The 19,180-nt window shown below is 38.0% G+C and overlaps 1 protein-coding gene across 1 annotated transcript; it reads left to right on the top strand.

The window, feature by feature from the left end:
- Window positions 1-8,089: 8,089 nt before the first annotated feature.
- eif3m (eukaryotic translation initiation factor 3 subunit M) lies at window positions 8,090-15,553 on the top strand. Its single transcript, XM_004067230.4, has 11 exons — window positions 8,090-8,220; window positions 8,714-8,846; window positions 9,034-9,172; window positions 9,288-9,411; window positions 9,570-9,664; window positions 9,803-9,886; window positions 9,973-10,072; window positions 11,071-11,152; window positions 11,551-11,694; window positions 14,813-14,873; window positions 15,326-15,553. Exons 1-11 carry the CDS (start codon window positions 8,179-8,181, stop codon window positions 15,447-15,449), a joined length of 1,128 nt encoding a protein of 375 aa, XP_004067278.1. The 5' UTR covers window positions 8,090-8,178; the 3' UTR covers window positions 15,450-15,553.
- Window positions 15,554-19,180: the final 3,627 nt, after the last annotated feature.

Below are 19,180 nucleotides of genomic sequence, written 5' to 3'. Positions count from 1 at the left end.
TGTTGAAGCATACGCTTGTACTTTGAATTCTTCTTACCATCATTGCTAAACTGCTGCCAATTATAAATACCAACAAATATTTTTATATATCTATAAAGATCGGGATTTATTCATTTATAAAGCACTTTTATACTGGCCAGTTTGAACTGCACCAGGCTTTGATTCCTCACAATCAAAGTTTAGCTGAACTTTGATGAAGACCAAACAAGTGAACCATGGTCTGTCTGATGCTTGTTCATTTGTAAGTGAATAATGGTGGTTCAGTATCAGTTTGATGTCATGTAGGTGATCCAGCACACCAATAAGCACAAATCAGCCCAGAAATAAGATTCTTAGAGGCAAAAACAAAGCCTGAAATAGTGCAGCAACACTGACTGGAGTTTATTCCACCTAACTTAATGATGTTTTGGAAAATGGGCAATTGGAACTTTTTTCATCCATGGATCTAAAAATTCACCCCTAATCAAACATAAATTTGAACTCTGAAAAAGTTTATACTTTGGCGCTTGGCGTTTTTTCGCCTCGGTGTGCACACTCTCATTGGTGCCCTTTGTTTAGTCACGAGGCGTTAAACGTCGGCGAAAATCGCCGGCGAAATTCGTCCCGGTGTGAACAGGCCTTAACGCCTGGCGAATATTCGTCCCGGTGTGTACGGGCCTTAAAACTAGCCCCAACTAGTTACTTAAGTATTCATTTCTTACTTCATGGTTTGCTTTTAATGCAGCACTTTATCAATCAAAAATCTGAATTGACCAAAGAAGAATAATTAACAAAAGAGCTGTGCAATTTGTATAGATAAATGCCAGATCACAGTGTAAAACCAAAGAGACAAAAAGGACAAAATAGTTGTAATATATCTGACAGGTCAGCGTGGTGCAACTCACTAAATTAGCTTTTTATAAGACCAGCCAATTTTCTTCAAACTTATTTCACTTCCTCTTCAGAATTCATTTCAGGTAATCCCCCCTCCCCCCACACACACAAACAGCTGTTGTAACTGCAAGACACTAGTGATGCATCTCACTCGGTAGATGCACGCCCAAGATCCAAATGATTTAGAAGTGAAATCTTTTTTCTTTTTTTTTACTTGTCCTGTCCAACAGCTGAGCAGACAGATGAGAGCTGAAAACCTTTTGTGTTGGACATATTTTACTGTTACAATAGGGGTTATGAAACATTTGATACACTATGTGTTTATTTAAATAAACCCCTTTGGTAATTTAGGCTAAACTTTACTGATCTTACTCGCATCTGTGACAGTCTTGTTGGACCAGACAGAAAAAAAAAGAAGGGAAGAAGAGAGAGGGATGCCCGGGGGGTGGGGATGGTGGGGGGATGAGGGGTAGCAGGCTGATTGAAGAGGAGGGGGGGGGGGTGGAACCGTGAAGCAGCACAAGGCAACAAGTTGCTGGATGTTTACAATCATTACAGTCAGGTTTATAAGTAATATAAATTCTAAAGGGGGCGGGGCCTGTGCACACACACACCCAAATGCCACAAAGATACCTGTGGGTTCCAGAAAAGACCACAAACCAAACATGTCAACATGTTCACATCACAATACAACTGATGTTCACACATGCATACTTATGCATTCGGACCAACACGTGAAATATTTCATTTAATCACTCAAACTATTTGTGCAAAGGTGAGATAGCACCTGTGCTCGAGTGAGTTTTTATCTTCTTCTAAAGTGGGTGATGGAATATAAAAAGAAGGAGGGAGAGTACCCAGCCATCCCCACATCGAGACCCCCGCCGCTGAATTAGCGGCAGCCAGGAACCCCCCCCCCCCCCCCCCCCCAACACCCGCACAGCAGATGGAGAACAACCGCCCGCCGGGCAACAACATCCGCCACCCAGGCCAGGGCCAGCAGGACCGCCACGGGGACCCCATAGCCAGAGAGCGGGGAGGCACACACCAGACAACCACCCACCCAGTCCACGGTTGATCCAGGTGAGAGCAAGGCAGGGGCAAGCCACCCCTTCCTAGGAGGAAGACGCCCCAGATCAGTGGGGGTCCACAAGAAGTGTTGTTACCACCGGCCCGACCAGGCTCACCCATAGATGGAAGTTGGAGAAGGTCCGCACTCAAGAACAAGGACCAGAACCCACACCACAGGAACAGGGACACCCCCAGGCTCAGGTGTGATGAACAGAAGTTATATCTGACATTACGTGAGAGCAGCTTCTCATGTTCTTTCCTTTCACTACACTGATTACCCACAAAGCTCTGCTGCTGATAGCGTAACTTTGTTTTGTTTGGCAGCATGGCCGCCATACCACCTTTGCATTTTGTAAGAACAGATCTGCTGATCAAGCTTTAGGGTCAAGTGGAAGAGAAACCACAAAAATGTATTGGGTGGGATCTTTTTAATGAGTGAGGTGCTGCAAGAAGAAACTGGTGGTGCTGCAATAGAGTGAAGATCTTCTATCAAAGAACCCCTCTTTAAATGAGCAGAAAACACTTACTCCCACATTCAATGAAGGTGGGAGTGGGGTGAATTGTGTATTGTGGCAGTTTCAAGAGAAAAGTCTCAGAACAGTGCAAATACTCACTGAGTTTGTTCCTCTTCTGTTCTGTTGGACCCTATTGAAGAACGGTAACGCTTTCTTTTACAGTACAGTACTTACAGTGTACTTAAGTGGTATTTACATGGTACTTATTGTGTAACTACTGGGTACTTTCAGGGTACTTACATGGTACTTTTTATGGAATTTACTGGGTACTTACAGTGTGTTTACATGGTACTTTCTATGGTACTTTACTGGGTACTTACATGGTACTTTTTGTGTCTACTCTGTACTTACATGGTACTTACTGTGTATTTATATGGTCCTATTTGGTTCATACCTATGTGGTACATACTTGGTATTTATAATATTCTTACTGGGTATTTACATGTTGTGCAAAGATGTCTTTTATGGTACTTACCACATGTAAGAACAAAGTAAGTACAAATAAAGTACCTTGACCTTTAGGTCTGCACTCACTGCATGTTTCATGGTATTTACCATGAATTTACCACAGAAACTACCCCTTAAATACACTGAAACTGGACTGTAAAAGAAAGTCAGCCCTATTTCCACTTAACTACATGGTACTTTCATTACTAAATACCAGGTATGTACACTTGAATATTACTTGGTACTTACCCCTTAAGTACAATGAAACTGTACTGTAAAAGAAATTCAGTCCTATTTCCACTCTATTACATGGTACTTTCAGTAGTAAATGCTGGGTATGTTCACGTATTACCTTCCTGTCCAGTGTACATACATACTTGGTCTTCTGACCTCACCAAATGAGACAATGCTAACTTGTTGGTAAGAATATGTTTTTACAATGTAGTTACTTTACCCTTACCAACAAGTTAGCATTGTCTCATTTGGTGAGGTCAGAAGATCAAGTGTGTATGTACACTGCACAGGAAGATAATACGTGTACATACCCAGCATTTACTTCTGAAAGTACCATGTAATAGAGTGGAAATAGGGCTGACTTTCTTTTACAGTCCAGTTTCAGTGTATTTAAGGGGTAGTTTCTGTGGTAAATTCATGGTAAATACCATGAAACATGCAGCGAGTGCAGACCTAAAGCTCAAGGTACTTTATTTGTACTTACCTTGTTCTTACATGTGGTAAGTACCATAAAAGACACCTTTGCACAACATGTAAATACCCAGTAAGAATATTATAAATACCCAGTATGTACCACATAGGTATGAACCAAATAGTACCAAATAAATACACAGTAAGTACCCTGAAAGTACCCAGTAGTTACACAATAAGTACCATGTAAATACCACTTAAGTACACTGTAAGTACTGTACTGTAAAAGAAAGCGTTACCCGAACTTTGCTAATTTGTTTTGGGGTAGTAAAAGGATGGTTAAAAAAAACACAAAAGTCAAGAAACCCACTTTTGAAATACAGGAAAATATATATTTTTTTTAAATCTCAAAGCTTGTTCTAAAAACATAAAAGCCTGAAGATTTTTTCCGTCAGTTGATATTCTATAAGTTAGGCAAAAATATGAGGTTACATGTGAAGTGAAATTGGGAGCGTTTTAGCAACCAAAAGAGTTGGGAGCCACACCAAAAGAGCTGAAATTCTCACTACCTTTCGGAGAAGAACTAACTTTACTGCACTGAACTAGTGAAATAACCAATCTTGACGATGTCCAGCAGTAATTATACTATGTTGATTTTAGTAGTAATTGTGAACATTTTCACAAGTATTCAGTTAGTTTGTTTTTCAAAGACAAAGGTGCTTCAGTGAACTGATCACTATCTATTGGCATATAAAATTAAGGTTTGTTGTTGAGTACATGTTAATTAACAAACAAATTAAAAAGTAAATGGCATTTGCTAGTTCATCCCTCCACAGCTGTGGACTAGATTGGTCCTGTGGGATTTTGCAATGTTCTGGACCACTGTGGACAAACCCCTGCTGGATCTCTGTTTATTTGTCAACTGTACTATATGCACATTTCTGAGGAGACTGAACCAGCTTGAAAGTAATTAACAAGATATCTGCTCCACCTAGGGAAATAGGGAGGTTACTCATGCAATGCACCCTGACAAGGTCACTGACTGATAGATGAGTTGGAGCGAGGGGATTTTTCAGAGATTGTGAAGGCAGGCGGAACGGTGGGAAACAGGCAATTGGTCGGTGTAAGGGTTGGCAGCCATGCTGGGGGATGACCATGACACATTTTTACCTGACCGTTCACCATTTGGTTGGCTGAAAACTGGAATAGACCAGTTGCTGAAAATCACTTGTTAGTTTGAAGCGGTTTGCCAGGAGTTGGAGAGGACTGTGTTACATTTCTGATCCAATTCTAACTTAAAAAGGGTCAGTGAAGAAAGTAGTAGTAGATAGTAAACCTACATGTTCAATAAAAGAAGGTAGGATGACAAAAAATAAGACAGACTCATGGAAAAATATCCCATTTAAACTGTTTTTTTTTTAACAATTTCATTAGAAAGTGCCCCATGGAGTAAAATATCTACAGTTTCTCCATTCTTATCATTCATTTGACTTGAATATTTAAACCATTAATGGGAACATGTATTTGACATAAAAGATGATGTTTTCCTGTTGAGTTAGGTTTAGTGTGATTTTTTTTCCAAGCAAAATATGTGATTATTTCACAACTTCAGGAAAAAGTGTGTGGGAGGAAAGCTGTGCACAACGGAGAACATATGCATAAAAGGACTTAAATTGCAGTCAAAACAAGAGAAATATGTTTAACCCCTTGATGCCTATTGATGCAAATATGCATCAAACCCCTTCTGTTTCAAACTTACTTGAGTTTAACATTGAGTGCAAATACAAGAATGCAAAAGCAGAGAGTCCATAGAACTCCAATTTAGTTTTATGTGTCCACAAAAGATTTTCACGTAGAATTGTTAACTGACATCTGTTATTTGATTGGAGTGGCACTGCTGAGAAGACTGAGAACCAACGTGTTTTTCAATCATAGGAAAAAGGTCATTTTCATAATAAAATAGCTATCAAAATATTCACATATTACCTTTTGTGATGAATGGACAATAAAGACTAACAGGTTAATATTTCTACTTGTGTGTTTGATTCTTGGTAAAATGTGGACAAAAACCTATGTACATTTTTACATTATGTCTTGTTAAATTTCAACAATCCAAACAACCCTAAAAACAGACAAAAAAAAGCAATCTCTTTCATGCACCTCGTGTTTTAAAGTGGACAAAACACTTACTCTAGATCTGAAATACACCAGGTCCATGACAACAGTTGTTAATCAGACTAATAAAGCCTAAGAGTTACACAAGCGCACTTGTGGAGAAAAACTACTATAAATTCTTGGTCATGTCAGTTTGCAAGTGCAGGGAGAGAGTGAAGGTTGGATTTGGTACCAGGCGCTTGCCTTCCCAACAGAATGACGCATCAACAGAGGCCTATGGTGAAACACTCCATCAGCCATTTCCTCTTAGCACACACTTTTTTTAAGGTAGGGCACATTGTGATGAATCTAGCAGTGTTAAGTTCCCTTACTGTAAGTGCTACAAGAAATATGTGACAAGCAGACTTTTAAGGAATTAGGCCACGGCTCATGTCACAAAGTCAGTGAATCCCCAAAGTACACATTTCCCCAACAAATGCGATGAGAAAGTGCTGCTTGGAAGAGAGGAAAAAAACTAACTAATAGCCTGTTCAACAACAAAAGTAACTTGACTCCAGAGTTTTAAAATGACCTTTTGCTCCACTTACCCTGTTCACCTCAATCACTAAGTGACCTGCCGTCCTAAGGAACCCATTTGGCTCAGAGGCCCAACACGTGCAGTCACAGGTCAGCAGGGATGTGGTGGAGGACAGTTGGCCTCTGACACTAAAAGTATCTCTAGTTTTGCAAAGTCCTGGGTCAGGTCCTCTGTGGTGGCTAGCAAAAGGCGTAGTCCAAACCAAACACGATAACATGTTCAGAAGGTAATTTTAATCCAAGACAGCAGAGTTAATCTTCCAGAGAGAAATTTGACAGTTAGAGAATAAAAGTACTGGGATTTTCATAGTAAATAGTAACAATTCATACATGTAATTTACTAAAAAATGTACTCCTAAAAGATTTTTTTATTGCAACACTGATTTTTTTCTTGAGTACATTTTCAATTCAAAGAAGAGTTTTACTCAGCTGCGATGGACTGCTGTTTTTGGAATGCTACTTTTTGTAGCACTGGATCTAGGGATGCAGAACAACATCCGCACATCCCTGGTATCAGCAGATGGTTGCATGAAAGGTAATCTGCATTGGCTCTTGAGGTCAGCTCTCACTCCAAAACCATGATAAATGCATCATGGTTTTCTAAACTCGGACCGAAAACAAAAATCCTTGCTGTAAGCAGTGCTGGTAAAGCAGTGGTGATGCATATCAAAGTGAAGCATTTGTTTACTACAAACAATGCATTATTAACTCCAAAATCAGGGGGCTTGTTGTGTCTTAAATAAAGACAAAAGCATTGAATAACTTTTTGAATGTTGTAATCAGCCAACAAGTATTTGAAAATATCCACAGTCTGGATACTACAACCAATCCAGTCGTGTTCATATCTCTGTTTTTCATCAACAACTGTGAATGCTGTGCTGTTGCCCAACAGACTTCTACCATAGCAATGTCCCCTTTTACTTGATGAGTCAACATTTAATTATCTGGAAATACAAAGTTTTTAAAGTTAGCTTTTAATTTTTGCCTCATTCTATATACTTTTAAATTAAAATCCGATACATTTAAACTGTTACAATTTCACAATTATTTAAAATATACTTTCTACCATGCTTTTTTTGATCCAATTTTTACAGTCTATGATCCAATGTTACACTGACTGCTAAATAAGATAGATGAGTTGTCTCTCAACTATCCACTTCCAAAAACTGAAGGATCTTAAAAGTATTAATTAGGCCTACTTAAAAGTTCTAACTTTCTTCTTGCTGATAAATAAAAATTTGAAATTAGAATTTGAAAAAAGACCCCCCCCCCCCCCTCCACATAGGCAATGTATTTTGAAATTGGTAAACTGTACTTAAGACTAACTTAAAGAAAGCTACAGTTTTTAGACATTCATCAAACTTTTAGGCTAATGACTTAAAAAATACATATATTATCTGGCACCTGTTGAGGAGAGCAGTAGAAGCCAAATTAATTGAATTGAACTACTAACCACAGTATTGCACATTTTAGCTTTGGGGTTAGAACTTTTGAAAGTAGTCGAAATATATAACTCTATTTATTTAATTGAAACAATGGGACATGGCTTACTATGTATAACTTTACTTTTATGAAATTGAACATTTATGAAATTATGTGAAACATAAAAACATTTTAAAATGAAAATGACTTAATCATTATTTCCTAATGCAAGTCGTTTCACAAATAAAATAAAGTAAAATAAATTTTAAAATAAAATAAAATAACCTTTAGGGCGTCTTTAACGCCATGTTTGCAATTGTTTCTTTATTGTGCAACTGAATGTGAATTTCTGTAAATTTAAAAATGTGCAATAAAGTTTATTGGGGGAAAAAAGTCTTTAACACCATAACCCGGAAGAACACGCCTGCACCGGAAGCGCTGCTCTGTCTTTTTCCGTTTCTCGGCTTTGGTGAGAGCGTGGATTTCATCATTCAGGCTCACAACATCACTAACAATGAGCGTTCCAGCTTTTATCGACATAACCGAAGAAGATCAGGTCTGATACTTAACATGAAGGAATCTCAGTGCATTGTTGTCGTTTTGATATGTTTAAAAACAACAACAATATTTTAGCCAGTCAACGTAGCGAACGAGTTAGCTACAATGCTAAGTTAGTATCTTACCCTATGTTTGCTAAAGTGTCTGTCATCGTGTTGGGAATAATAATAAACATTTGCGTTTTCTTTTGCTCTTAATTTGATCTTACGTTGTGTAAATATTTTTTTTTTTTATTTGTGCGTTGTGTCTTGAATTGCTTGAGGAGCAAAGAGAACTGGCAATCGTCTATTAAACAATTAAATACTGTTAAAAAAAAATAATTTTGTAAAGAGTGTGTATGTATTTGTTTAGATACTTTTTGAATAAAGTCAGTGTTGCTTCATCTGGTTTCTTTTGAAAAATCTCCATATATTAACTGATTAATTGACGTTTAAATACAATGAGTTTTTTTAAATTATACATAAAAAATTTTTTTCCATATAATGTTACAGGCATCAGAGCTGAGAGCCTATATCAAATCCAAAGGAGCAGAAATCTCAGAGGAGAATGCTGAAGGAGGACTTCATGTTGATCTGGCTCAGATCATTGAGGCTTGTGATGTATGCCTCAAAGATGATGATAAAGGTACAGCGACCTTTAAACTTCATCATGGTGTACAATAGAATTTGTGTGTGTGTGTGTGTGTAGATAGGTTATATTAATTGAAAAAGGAATAATGCTTTTGAATAATGGACATACCGTGTCTCACCTTCAGCTGTTCAACAGACATAGTTAGTTGCCATCCCTGAAAGTCTTCTGTCTTTCTCTCCAGATGTAGAGAGTGTCATGAACAGCATCGTGTCTCTGCTGCTGATCCTTGAAACAGATAAGCAGGAGGCTCTCATTGAGAGTCTGTGTGAGAAACTGGTGAAGTTCCGTGAAGGAGAGAGGCCCTCTCTTAGGTTGCAGCTGTGAGTCTTTTTGTATCGGTTTTATATCATGCTAATTTAAAAATACCTTTTTGAAGGTAAATATTAAGAGAAATTAGTCTGAACGCTCTTTGTTGTCTTTTATGGACCGCTACAGCCTAAGTAACCTGTTCCATGGCATGGATGAGAATACTCCAGTGAGATACACCGTGTTCTGCAGCCTCATCAAAGTGGCGGCCACCTGTAATGCCATCTCCTTCATTCCTACTGATCTTGATCAGGTATATTTACTTAAAACACTATTAGGATCTCTTAGTGTGTTTTTCTCCCCCAAACCAAATATGTAAAAGAACTCTCTTAACTTTTTTTCCCCCCACATATTTATAGGTTTCAGTATGTTTTTCTCAGCTGATTTTATGTGGTTTTTGACCCTCTTTAGGTGCGTAAGTGGATTGTTGACTGGAACCTAAACACAGAGAAGAAGCATACACTCTTGAGGCTGGTGTATGAGGCTTTGGTTGATTGTAAAAAAAGGTAAGTGCATTATGCATAGGATTTTTAAAGAAGGATTTTTGGTCTTTTCAATGTGTTTTATTAATTGCCAAATAGCATTAAATATGTTTACGTGTATTCCTGCTAATGGATTTTAAAGGTTTTTCATCTTTTTTGCAGTGAGCCTGCAGCTAAAGTCATGGTTGAGTTGCTGGGGAGTTACACAGAAGACAATGCTTCACAAGCACGTGTTGATGCGCACAGGTACTCACACACAATAGACACTTTTGTTGTCTTTCAACATTATCCTTTAAAAAACGATGACACACTTGTCTCCATACTTTTTGCAGGTGCATCGTCCGTGCTCTTAAAGATCCCAACACCTTCCTGTTTGACCACTTGCTGACCCTGAAACCCGTTCGCTTTCTAGAGGGAGAACTCATCCATGATGTGAGTGTTCCTGAAGTTCCTATGAAAGGAAATACAGGACTGGTGGAAATGTTTATTGTAATCCTTTTAATTTAGGTATGTGTTAGAGGTAGGGCAGGGCAATATGGCTTAAAATAAAAATCTGATTTTTAAAAAAATATTTTAGATCTTATTTTTTCACACCAAATTCAATTTCTGATATGAGTCAAGTTTTATCTCCCTAATTTTACTATCTTAAACAAAAATTACAAATATCAGGATATATCTAAAAAAAACTATTTTTTCTAAAACATCTCGTTTGGAAGTTGACTTGAATCCAAAAAGCATCATAATAAAAACTTGTAAAATAACATTGGAAGTGTTTAGTGAGCTGCTGCTAGCTTCAACATCTTTTTAACACTTCTCATATTTGACAGAGGGCCTCTGTTTGAAACAAATTTGTTATTCTCACATGTTTGGTAGCCACAGCCTTCTAACAGAATTTGCAGCGGTTGGTTTGTTGCTCCAAGTCTGAAGTTGCCAAACAAAGCCAGTTTTGTAAAACTAAGGAAACTGTTCTTTTTTTGGCAACAAGCTCTACTTTGCTGGTGGCCATTTAAACGTCTGCACGTTGTGACAGACGATGCAGGCTGACCTTACCCCAAACAATGGAAAGTCCAAGAGAGCAGGATGCTGGGGGGGGGGAAATACATATTTTCCCAAAATATACATTTCCATAAAGGGGGAATTTGATTTAATCATTGTCAATTTATTGCCCATCCCTAGTTAGAAGTCAATTTAGCTTTTTCAGAGCTTTTAAACTCAAACCTGTATGGTTTGGGTATATGATTGACAGCAATGATCAATCGGCTTTGTACCAGTCTCAAAATTCAGAAGGATAAGATGAAGAAAGTTGATCTTAGTGGTGTGTCTCATAATCCTAGTCTGAATTTAGTGAAGTATATTGAAGTACACCAATTATCTAATGTTTTGCACATTTCATGAAATATATTTTTCTCTTTTTCTTGCTGCTTTTTCAGCTTTTAACTATCTTTGTGAGTGCAAAACTGGCGGCATATGTCAAATTTTACCAGAACAACAAAGATTTCATTGAGTCGCTCGGTAAGTAGAAATGGGGTTTTGTGTCTCCTTTATGTTAACAGAACAATGGTTTATGGTTTAATAAATTATTAACTGCTGGTGTTGTGTGTAAATGTGCAACTGGTGTGTGGAATTAAGAAACTTTTTCTCAAGGGCTTGGACTTTCTTTGTGTTTTTCCTGCAGCGTGTGTTGTCAGCAGCTCATGTATTATTTTCTCATTAACGAAGCGTTAGATGTAATTAAAGTGTGTGTAAGAGGGGGGTGGGCTCTCAAAACAGACAAAATGGAGTGCTGTTTGTTTTAGAAAGTTGATTCCCTGCCTGTTCCTAAACAGGCAATTCATTATTACTGGGAAACTCCCTGAGTGCAGAGTAACTGACTGTGACTGTTCTGTGTTCAATGATCCCTGCACGTTCAGGTCTCTCTCATGAGCAAAACATGGCCAAGATGCGTCTGCTTACATTCATGGGCATGGCGGTGGAATTCAAGGAGATCTCCTTTGACACCATGCAGCAGGAGCTGCAGGTTGGAGCGGAGGACGTTGAGGCTTTCGTCATCGATGGTACGGATACTTTCCACTGTTCACATTCAGTCAGGCTGTTCATTAATGGATTTTAATTGAATATTTAATGTTTGTCATTTTAATTGTTCACTATTGTGCAATTAGTGGGGTCCGTATGCAGAAAATCCTACTTAAAAACGTCTTTTTCTGCTATCAATGTTGCAAAGTTAACCCTTTAGCACCAGAACTTTAGCTCCAGTGTTTACATTCTTTCGACTACCATAACTCTTTAATTGTTTTCGCAATTAACGTAATTCCAGCAGATTCTGAAGCGGAGAAAGGAGGCTGCATATCTGTGCGAAGCTGAAATGCAAAGCAGCTTTACTCCACGTCAGAATCAGCTGATTCACGTTGATCTTGTGAAAGGTTAAAGAGCAATATGTCAGAGTCAAAGAGTTATTTAGGTGTAGCCGGGGAAAATCTCCATGTTGAAGGGTTAATGGAAAAACAGTTGAGCAATAAAACTACAAGACTTCTAAAATATGAAAGAGGTAATACTAACCTCAGAAACCTCTAACATTTTAGCATTTAGTTGCTGAAATGGCGTCTTTTGACCATGATAAGTTAAAGGAAACATTTTATGAAGGCTGTACAGCATCCTTTTCAAAACACAAGGGTGCCAGCTGTTGTAAACATGATCATGGCAGAGGCACTAATATTCGGGCTTTGTGCCCGACCAGGATGCTATGACACCAAGCAGTGGCGGTTCTACACTAACTTACTCCCTGGGCGAGTAACCCTACCAGCCAACCACCCCCCGCACACATAAAAAATTCCTGTTCCCTACCTTCCATTTTACACAAAAAATGCAAGAATTTTCTTGACTCATATTACAGGGGTGTCAAACTCAGTCACACAGGGGCCTAAATTAAAAACACGCTTAAGGTTTTGGGCAGAAGAAGATAAACATTTACTGAACACACTAACGCTAAGCTTTTAAACCTTTTAAACTATACTTTTTGAACATAAATATGAATAAAAACAGGACCATTAATCCAGAGTAACTCAAGTTAAACCTTAAATAACTTATATTTTGCTCTCCATAAAAACATATTCTGTCAAAATTATACAAATATGAACATGCTGCAGAACAAAACAAAGAGAGCCCGGAAATAATAATAAGATATAACAAATCAAACAATTCCTTTTTCTTTGCTCTTTTATCATTTTTTAGTGCATTTTATTTAGAGCTGGACTCCTGCTTCATTTTTAGCAATAATTTCTTGGTGTGTGACATCCTGTGTGTGTCTTTGTGAAACATATCAGAGGGATTAGATCTAAAAAAAATGTATTGTGAATACTATTTTTAGGTCTTATAAAACACTAAAAACTAAATCATAGAACTCATCAGTGGGATTATTCCAAAAATATTTGGCATTTCCCTAATTTTGTGCAACACCAACAGTAGACATCTTCCAAAAAACCTCAATCCATAAAAAATGGTCTGCGCCCACCACCCCTCCCCTTCCCTCTGACACACGCGGCTCCGTCTCTATGACGGGAGGCGCAGCTGCGGCCCAGAGTTGATTGTTAGAGTGAAAAATACTCCCAATTACCTGTTGGTGTGATTCACCCAGCCACCAGTGAGTTGCGTCCCCCTCTCGAGTTTTTTGACTTATGTTCCAAAAACTACCGCAAAGAGGTCTGGGCGCAAGTGTCTTGCAGCAGAGGGCGGTGGTCACGTGCACGTCAGATCTGCTATGTCGGAGCAGGGAATTGTGGGAAAGAATCCCCATTGCCTGCTTTGGTCAAAATTGGGTTGAGCACGGGTGTTTCTTCTGCCTAATTCCTTTTCATGTGGCTGTTTTACGTTGTTTCACTCTGAGTTATTTCATCTTTTTTTTTTTGTTCTTTTTTTTGCACCATAAGTGTGGAGAGGGGAGAGGATGAAGACATGGGTGCGATGTTAAGAGTCTGATGTGTCAAAATAAGAGCGCAAAGTGCCGGCTGCAGCAGACATTTAAAAATAAAAGCTCAAAGTTGCCTCTTTGAATTTAGTAATATATTGTGTGTAACTCAACGGGCACGGAAAATGCAGCCCCCTATAAAGTGCCGCCCTGGGCCACCGCCCACCTCGCCTATATCAAAAACCGGCACCGACACCAAGTCTTTCATATATGGAATAGAGCTGTTAGAGAAATAGTCTGGAGCGAGATTCAGAAGATTTACACCGCTTTGACATTTTGCGACAACTGTTTATGGCAGACATGCGCTTGTGAGCAGTAGAAAATCAGAAAAGCCCCTCCCCGCTTGTCTGGTGCTGGTTTGGTGTGACTGCCACGGGCTGAGTGCGTGTTCATGGAACCGCATAACATGAACTCGGTGTGAACATAGCAGAAAATGATCTGTTTTTAAATCTTGTGAATAGAGCTGTGACGGTGTGGGATTACCCCCCCCACACACACACACACACACACACACACAAAAATCCAGGCGGCCGTGTCGTGCACTCAAGAACGCACGCAGCTTGTAATGGAAATGAATACAATGGAAATGAATAATTAGAACGCAGTAAATTTGTCGTATTTCCTCGCGAAACAGAAACTTCTGTTGTAGAATGAGGATGTGTGTGTGCTTCTGAAACCGCGCTCATGTGTGTGTGTGTGTGTGTGTGTGTGTGTGTGTGTGTGTTAGTAGAGGGAGCGGGCTCTAAGAGGGAGTGAGAGGCGCGGCGCAGGGAGTGAAGGAGAACAGTAATAAAATGTTTCCCCCAGAAACCCTTCAATTCTGAACACAGGACTAGCAGAAAAAGTATATTATCAGCAAAGATGAATGTGTTTAATGTGTTTATTATAGTTCCAATCACGCACCATATGCAGAACTTTCAAAAAAAAAAAACCTGCGGTGATGCGGTTATCGTCACACCCCTACTTCTGATTAAATATATTTTTTCTCCCTCCAAGTTAAAATGAGCCATTAAAAAAAGATGGCAGTCAGGGGCTAACAGTGCATGAATTCTGAATTTTTGACTTTCCGGCATCTTGAAATACCCCCTAACCTGCACGTCAGTTCTCATACTTTTGTCATTTTTAACTTGTTTCACTAAGATCCATGTTTGGAAAAACAAATCTTAGTTGATGATAATTGCCTTTCTTATTTTCTGTCTTTCTTTTTTTAGCTGTTCGGACCAAAATGGTGTACTGCAAAATTGACCAGACTCAGAGAAAGGTTGTTGTGAGGTAAATGTTATTGCTAAGATAACAAAGATTACAATTTCAATCCTTCCACATGTCTGCGCTGAATCAATTTTTTCAATATTGATGAGGATTTTCATTCAAACTGATACATTGTGGTGCTTTTTCTTGATTGGACAAAAACACATTTCAGAAATTCTCTTCCAAACAATTTAACATGAAATGGTTGTGTTTTTTCTGTCTTGACTACTGATTACTGATTACTTGTTTAAATAATGACTTGCTAAAGTAATAAAATACAACTTATTTTTGCATGTCTAAAGGGGAGCCAAGCAGCCATTGGCCTAGAGGATATATATATTTTTTGTCCTTATTTCCACTTATAATTCATTATATTTATGTTGACTTCTTTAATTTGTGTAATTCAACCTGTTTAGATTGTGAAAAGAATGGATCTGGTGGTGATATGTGACCTCTTTTCCTGTCCCCTCACTCAGCCACAGCACACATCGCACCTTTGGCAAGCAGCAATGGCAGCAGCTGCACGAAAAGCTCTCCTCCTGGAAAGCTAACCTAGCAACGGTCAAGACCAGCCTCCAAGCCCTGTCCCCTTCTGCCTAGTTCCACCAGCTAACTAAAAACATTACATCTTCACTGCTTTTCAGATTCCGTGACTGGAAACAGGATATTTTATATTCAGCCAATAAAAAGAAAAGTGAAGATTACTTGATTGTTTTTATTTCTTTTACATTGCACCATGATAAAATATTGAGTTGTTTTTAAAAGGCAAGTGACGCAGTAAACAGCAATTACCTTTTATTAGCATTATAATGTTTTATATGAACTGAACATAAATATTGATGGGTTTTTTCTGAGAAAATGGTTCTCTTGTGGATTTCTACATCTGGCTTTAGTTAGAAGATGACATGGTGGTGTAGTGGATGAGCTGTGACTCGTAATAAGTGTTTTTCAACAGCAAGTCCTCCGTCTGGGAACGGAGAACAGGAATACGGTAACTTGAACTGAACGTGACCCCGTTTGCAGAGGTCACAGCTGTAATACTGCAATATAAACATTTCTGGTGGAGGTTGATTCCCTGCGATTGGAAGCTTTCAGGTGGACTAACATACCACTAAGCTTTTATTAACATGACTCACCATCTCTTCGTGTGCCTAAAATTTGGGGGGGGAATAGATTTATTTTTTAACTTCCCTTATTTAGGTCTTCTTAGAAAACTGGCTGTTAAAAGTAGCTAAATATCTTTGTCAAAAACCTAGCAATTATTGTTCACTTCAATAGTCTTGGCACAATGGGAAACAAAAAATAATAAAATTAGTTTTAAAAAGTTTCAAGTTATTTTCTGTTCAGGGATCCTGCAGGTGATTGACAATCTCCGATGTACAAGGACAAACTGATCCACTAGATTTGCCAAATGAACATGTTTTTGTGTCATTCCAGAGAAAATCTGTTCATATCTAACTTGGGCTACATAAATACATTTGAAGTTCATGTAAGCCCTCTCCATCTGAGGCTGTGATGAAACCTGCACAAACTGACAAAACGCAGAACACTGACGTTTCCCTGTTTAGTTCCAGCCCCATCCACAGAGCCTATTTACTGGATGATCAGTCACAGCTACAAGTAGCGTTGGTGTTGGGCTTTTGGACGTCTGTTCAGCCTCACTATTTGATAATTGTAGTGCAGCCCCGAGACATTTGGCAGAGATTAAAGGGGGCGTCAGAGATGTAGACGCTTTTACGTGTTGTTTTTCCTATCGTGGCCTGTGAAGATTCACTGCACACTCCGGTTACCCACAGAAACGCTGCGTCTCCAGATCTTATCATGGGGTCACGGAGAGTCCCAAAGCTCATCACAAACACCTGCAAGTTTAAGCCACATTGAGTAAGAAATGGCTCAATTTTTAACTTTCAGCATTTCCTGCTTCACGTCTCCTAAATTATTTTATAGATGATTAATTTCTGTCTTATATTTTAAGCAGCAGTTTTGTTAAATATCAGTCGAATCTAATGTTTTAAAGAGACAGAATTTTTGGGTAGCTTTATTTGATAAAAGAATCTTGACCCTGCCTTATCAAGGTCAGATAGAGGTACTTTAGTTTAATTGGCTTCATTTTGTTTTGATGTTGAGGAATTATTTTTTTATTTGGGACTTTTTTGGTTGTTTTTTTTCTTAACATTTCTGTAAAACCTGATATGTCTTACCATTGACTGATTACAGTCAATGCATCTTACATGGAGTCAGAAATTAAATTTTATCCACTATTTTGCATCAACATTCCTGCAGATAAATTCAGAAGCTGTGCCAAGATCCAGAGATTTGGTCAAACGCATGACTGGGGCTCTCTCCATGCTTCAATTAGCACAGACCAGTGTTCTAAAAGATAATGTTTAGTTTTAAACTATCAGCTTCTTTATATAAACACAACACAAAGTTTCACAGAACTCTCTTTGAAACATAAACACTGTAACTGCAGATGACGTTTCCAAAATAAGACAAAATATCCTCTTCACTTCAATATTTCTATCTTCTTGTGTAATATATGTAATATTGTTGCACTTGCAGAAAATAAATTCAAAAATAAACTTTAAAAACTCAAAATAATACTGGGATTCTTCGCAACTTTTTTTTTCCAGGCACAAAATGTGGTGTAAAAATATGCAGTTTATGGTGTGGAAAAGACTATATTCATGCACGTTTATATGTTGATTTAGTCTGAATGGCAAAATGCTCCACACACAGCTAAAAAACGAGGGTTAATGTTATCCATTTATTTATTCAAATTGGCCATTTGAGAATTGTTATTTAGAATAACTATTGTAGCCAATTTTTAAGCATCAATACTCAATTTCCTCAAAAGGTTTTTTAATAGTTTTTTTTTACTTTTGGCTGCAGTACTACGATACGACGGAGTATTAGGGCCACCAAAAAAAAAAAAATTAGAGCCACCAAAAAAAAAAAAAAGTAAAATTACGAGATTTTATCTAGTAAATTTAGGAGATAAAAACTCGTAAATTTAGGAGAAAAAAAGTCGTAATTTTAGGAGATTACAGTGGAAGTGAGCATGCAGAGCAGCAGGTGAACGCCGTGCAGCAGCAGAGCAGACCGACTAAACTTTGTTGAACAGGTGAGCTGAATGTTTATTGATAACGTTCCAAATGTCTGGAAGGTCATTTGTTTGATTTACGATTCATTAAAGTTTTATTTATTGATGGTTGGTTTGCAGGATCTCTGCAGCCCGATGAAGCCGTCGTCGGTGTCCCTGCAGCTGTTCGCTTGAATCCTTTCTTCCTCCACCAAAGACAAGACTCTACGTCTGAAAAAAGGAGGAGCACTTTTTTGGCATTTTCAACGTTCCAAAGCTAACATAAAACACTATTTTCATTCCTCTTTATTGTTTTATGCTGAAACGGGACATTTCATCTGCAGAAGGGGGCGTTTGTAACACTGTTTACTTCCGCATTGGTGTTGGGATGACAGGTTCATGACGTAATGAGACAAATGAACTTCAGGATATGTGAATGAAAAGGAGAATAAAGGCTGCAGCGATTGTCTACACCCAAACGTGTCTCTGAGCTCCTTATTTTACATATTAAACTCCGCTTTACTGACACTGAACCCCGGGAAGACTGCTACACGGAAAATAATCTGATTTTGAGTCGCCAAAAGGTTCAGAATCTCTTTGTTTTAAACCTATAATAATCCGGAAATGAAGCTTCACAAAAGGCTCCACATACTTCATCTTCAAGCTAGGTTCCGAAAAACGGACAACTTCGGTGTTTTTTCCTTAATCTACGACTTTTTTCTCGTAAATTTATGAGATTTTAAGTCGTAAATTTATGAGATAAAAAGTCGTAAATTTACGAGTTTTTATCTCCTAAATTTACGAGATAAAATCTCGTAATTTTACTTTTTTTTTTTTTTGGTGGCTCTAATTTTTTTTTTTTGGTGGCCCTAATACTCCGTCGTAGTTTTTATCTCCTAAATTTACGAGTTTTTATCTCCTAAATTTACGAGATAAAATCTCGTAATTTTACTTTTTTTTTTTTTTGGTGGCTATAATTTTTTTTTTTTTTTGTGGCCCTAATACTCCGTCGTACCGTCGTAGCAATTGGAAAGGCAAAAGAGAAAAAAACAGTCAAGGATGCACACAAGGAAATGGTTTTATTTGATTTTCATTCAATATGATGGATATATATTTCCATGTTTGTAGGTTAAAGGAATTCTTATGGATGTTTCCTTTAGCAAAAAAAAGTTAAAAAAAACACTTTTTATTTTCTTTTCCTTTTTTTAAAGAAACAAATAAATAATATAGATAGCACATCAATTCCAAA

Source organism: Oryzias latipes, chromosome 3 (assembly GCF_002234675.1).
Source record: "Oryzias latipes chromosome 3, ASM223467v1".
In the NCBI taxonomy this organism is placed as follows: domain Eukaryota; kingdom Metazoa; phylum Chordata; class Actinopteri; order Beloniformes; family Adrianichthyidae; genus Oryzias; species Oryzias latipes.
The sequence above is the reverse complement of the archived record's forward strand: the minus strand, read 5'-3'. Positions and strand labels throughout refer to the sequence as shown.

Excerpts from the sequence above, each read along its gene's own strand:
- eif3m (XM_004067230.4), top strand. The coding sequence starts at position 8,179 with ATGAGCGTTCCAGCTTTTATCGACATAACCGAAGAAGATCAG. Across the intron at positions 8,847-9,033 it reads CCTCAAAGATGATGATAAAG|ATGTAGAGAGTGTCATGAAC; the intron begins GTACAGCGACCT and ends CTTTCTCTCCAG. Across the intron at positions 9,412-9,569 it reads TTCCTACTGATCTTGATCAG|GTGCGTAAGTGGATTGTTGA; the intron begins GTATATTTACTT and ends GACCCTCTTTAG.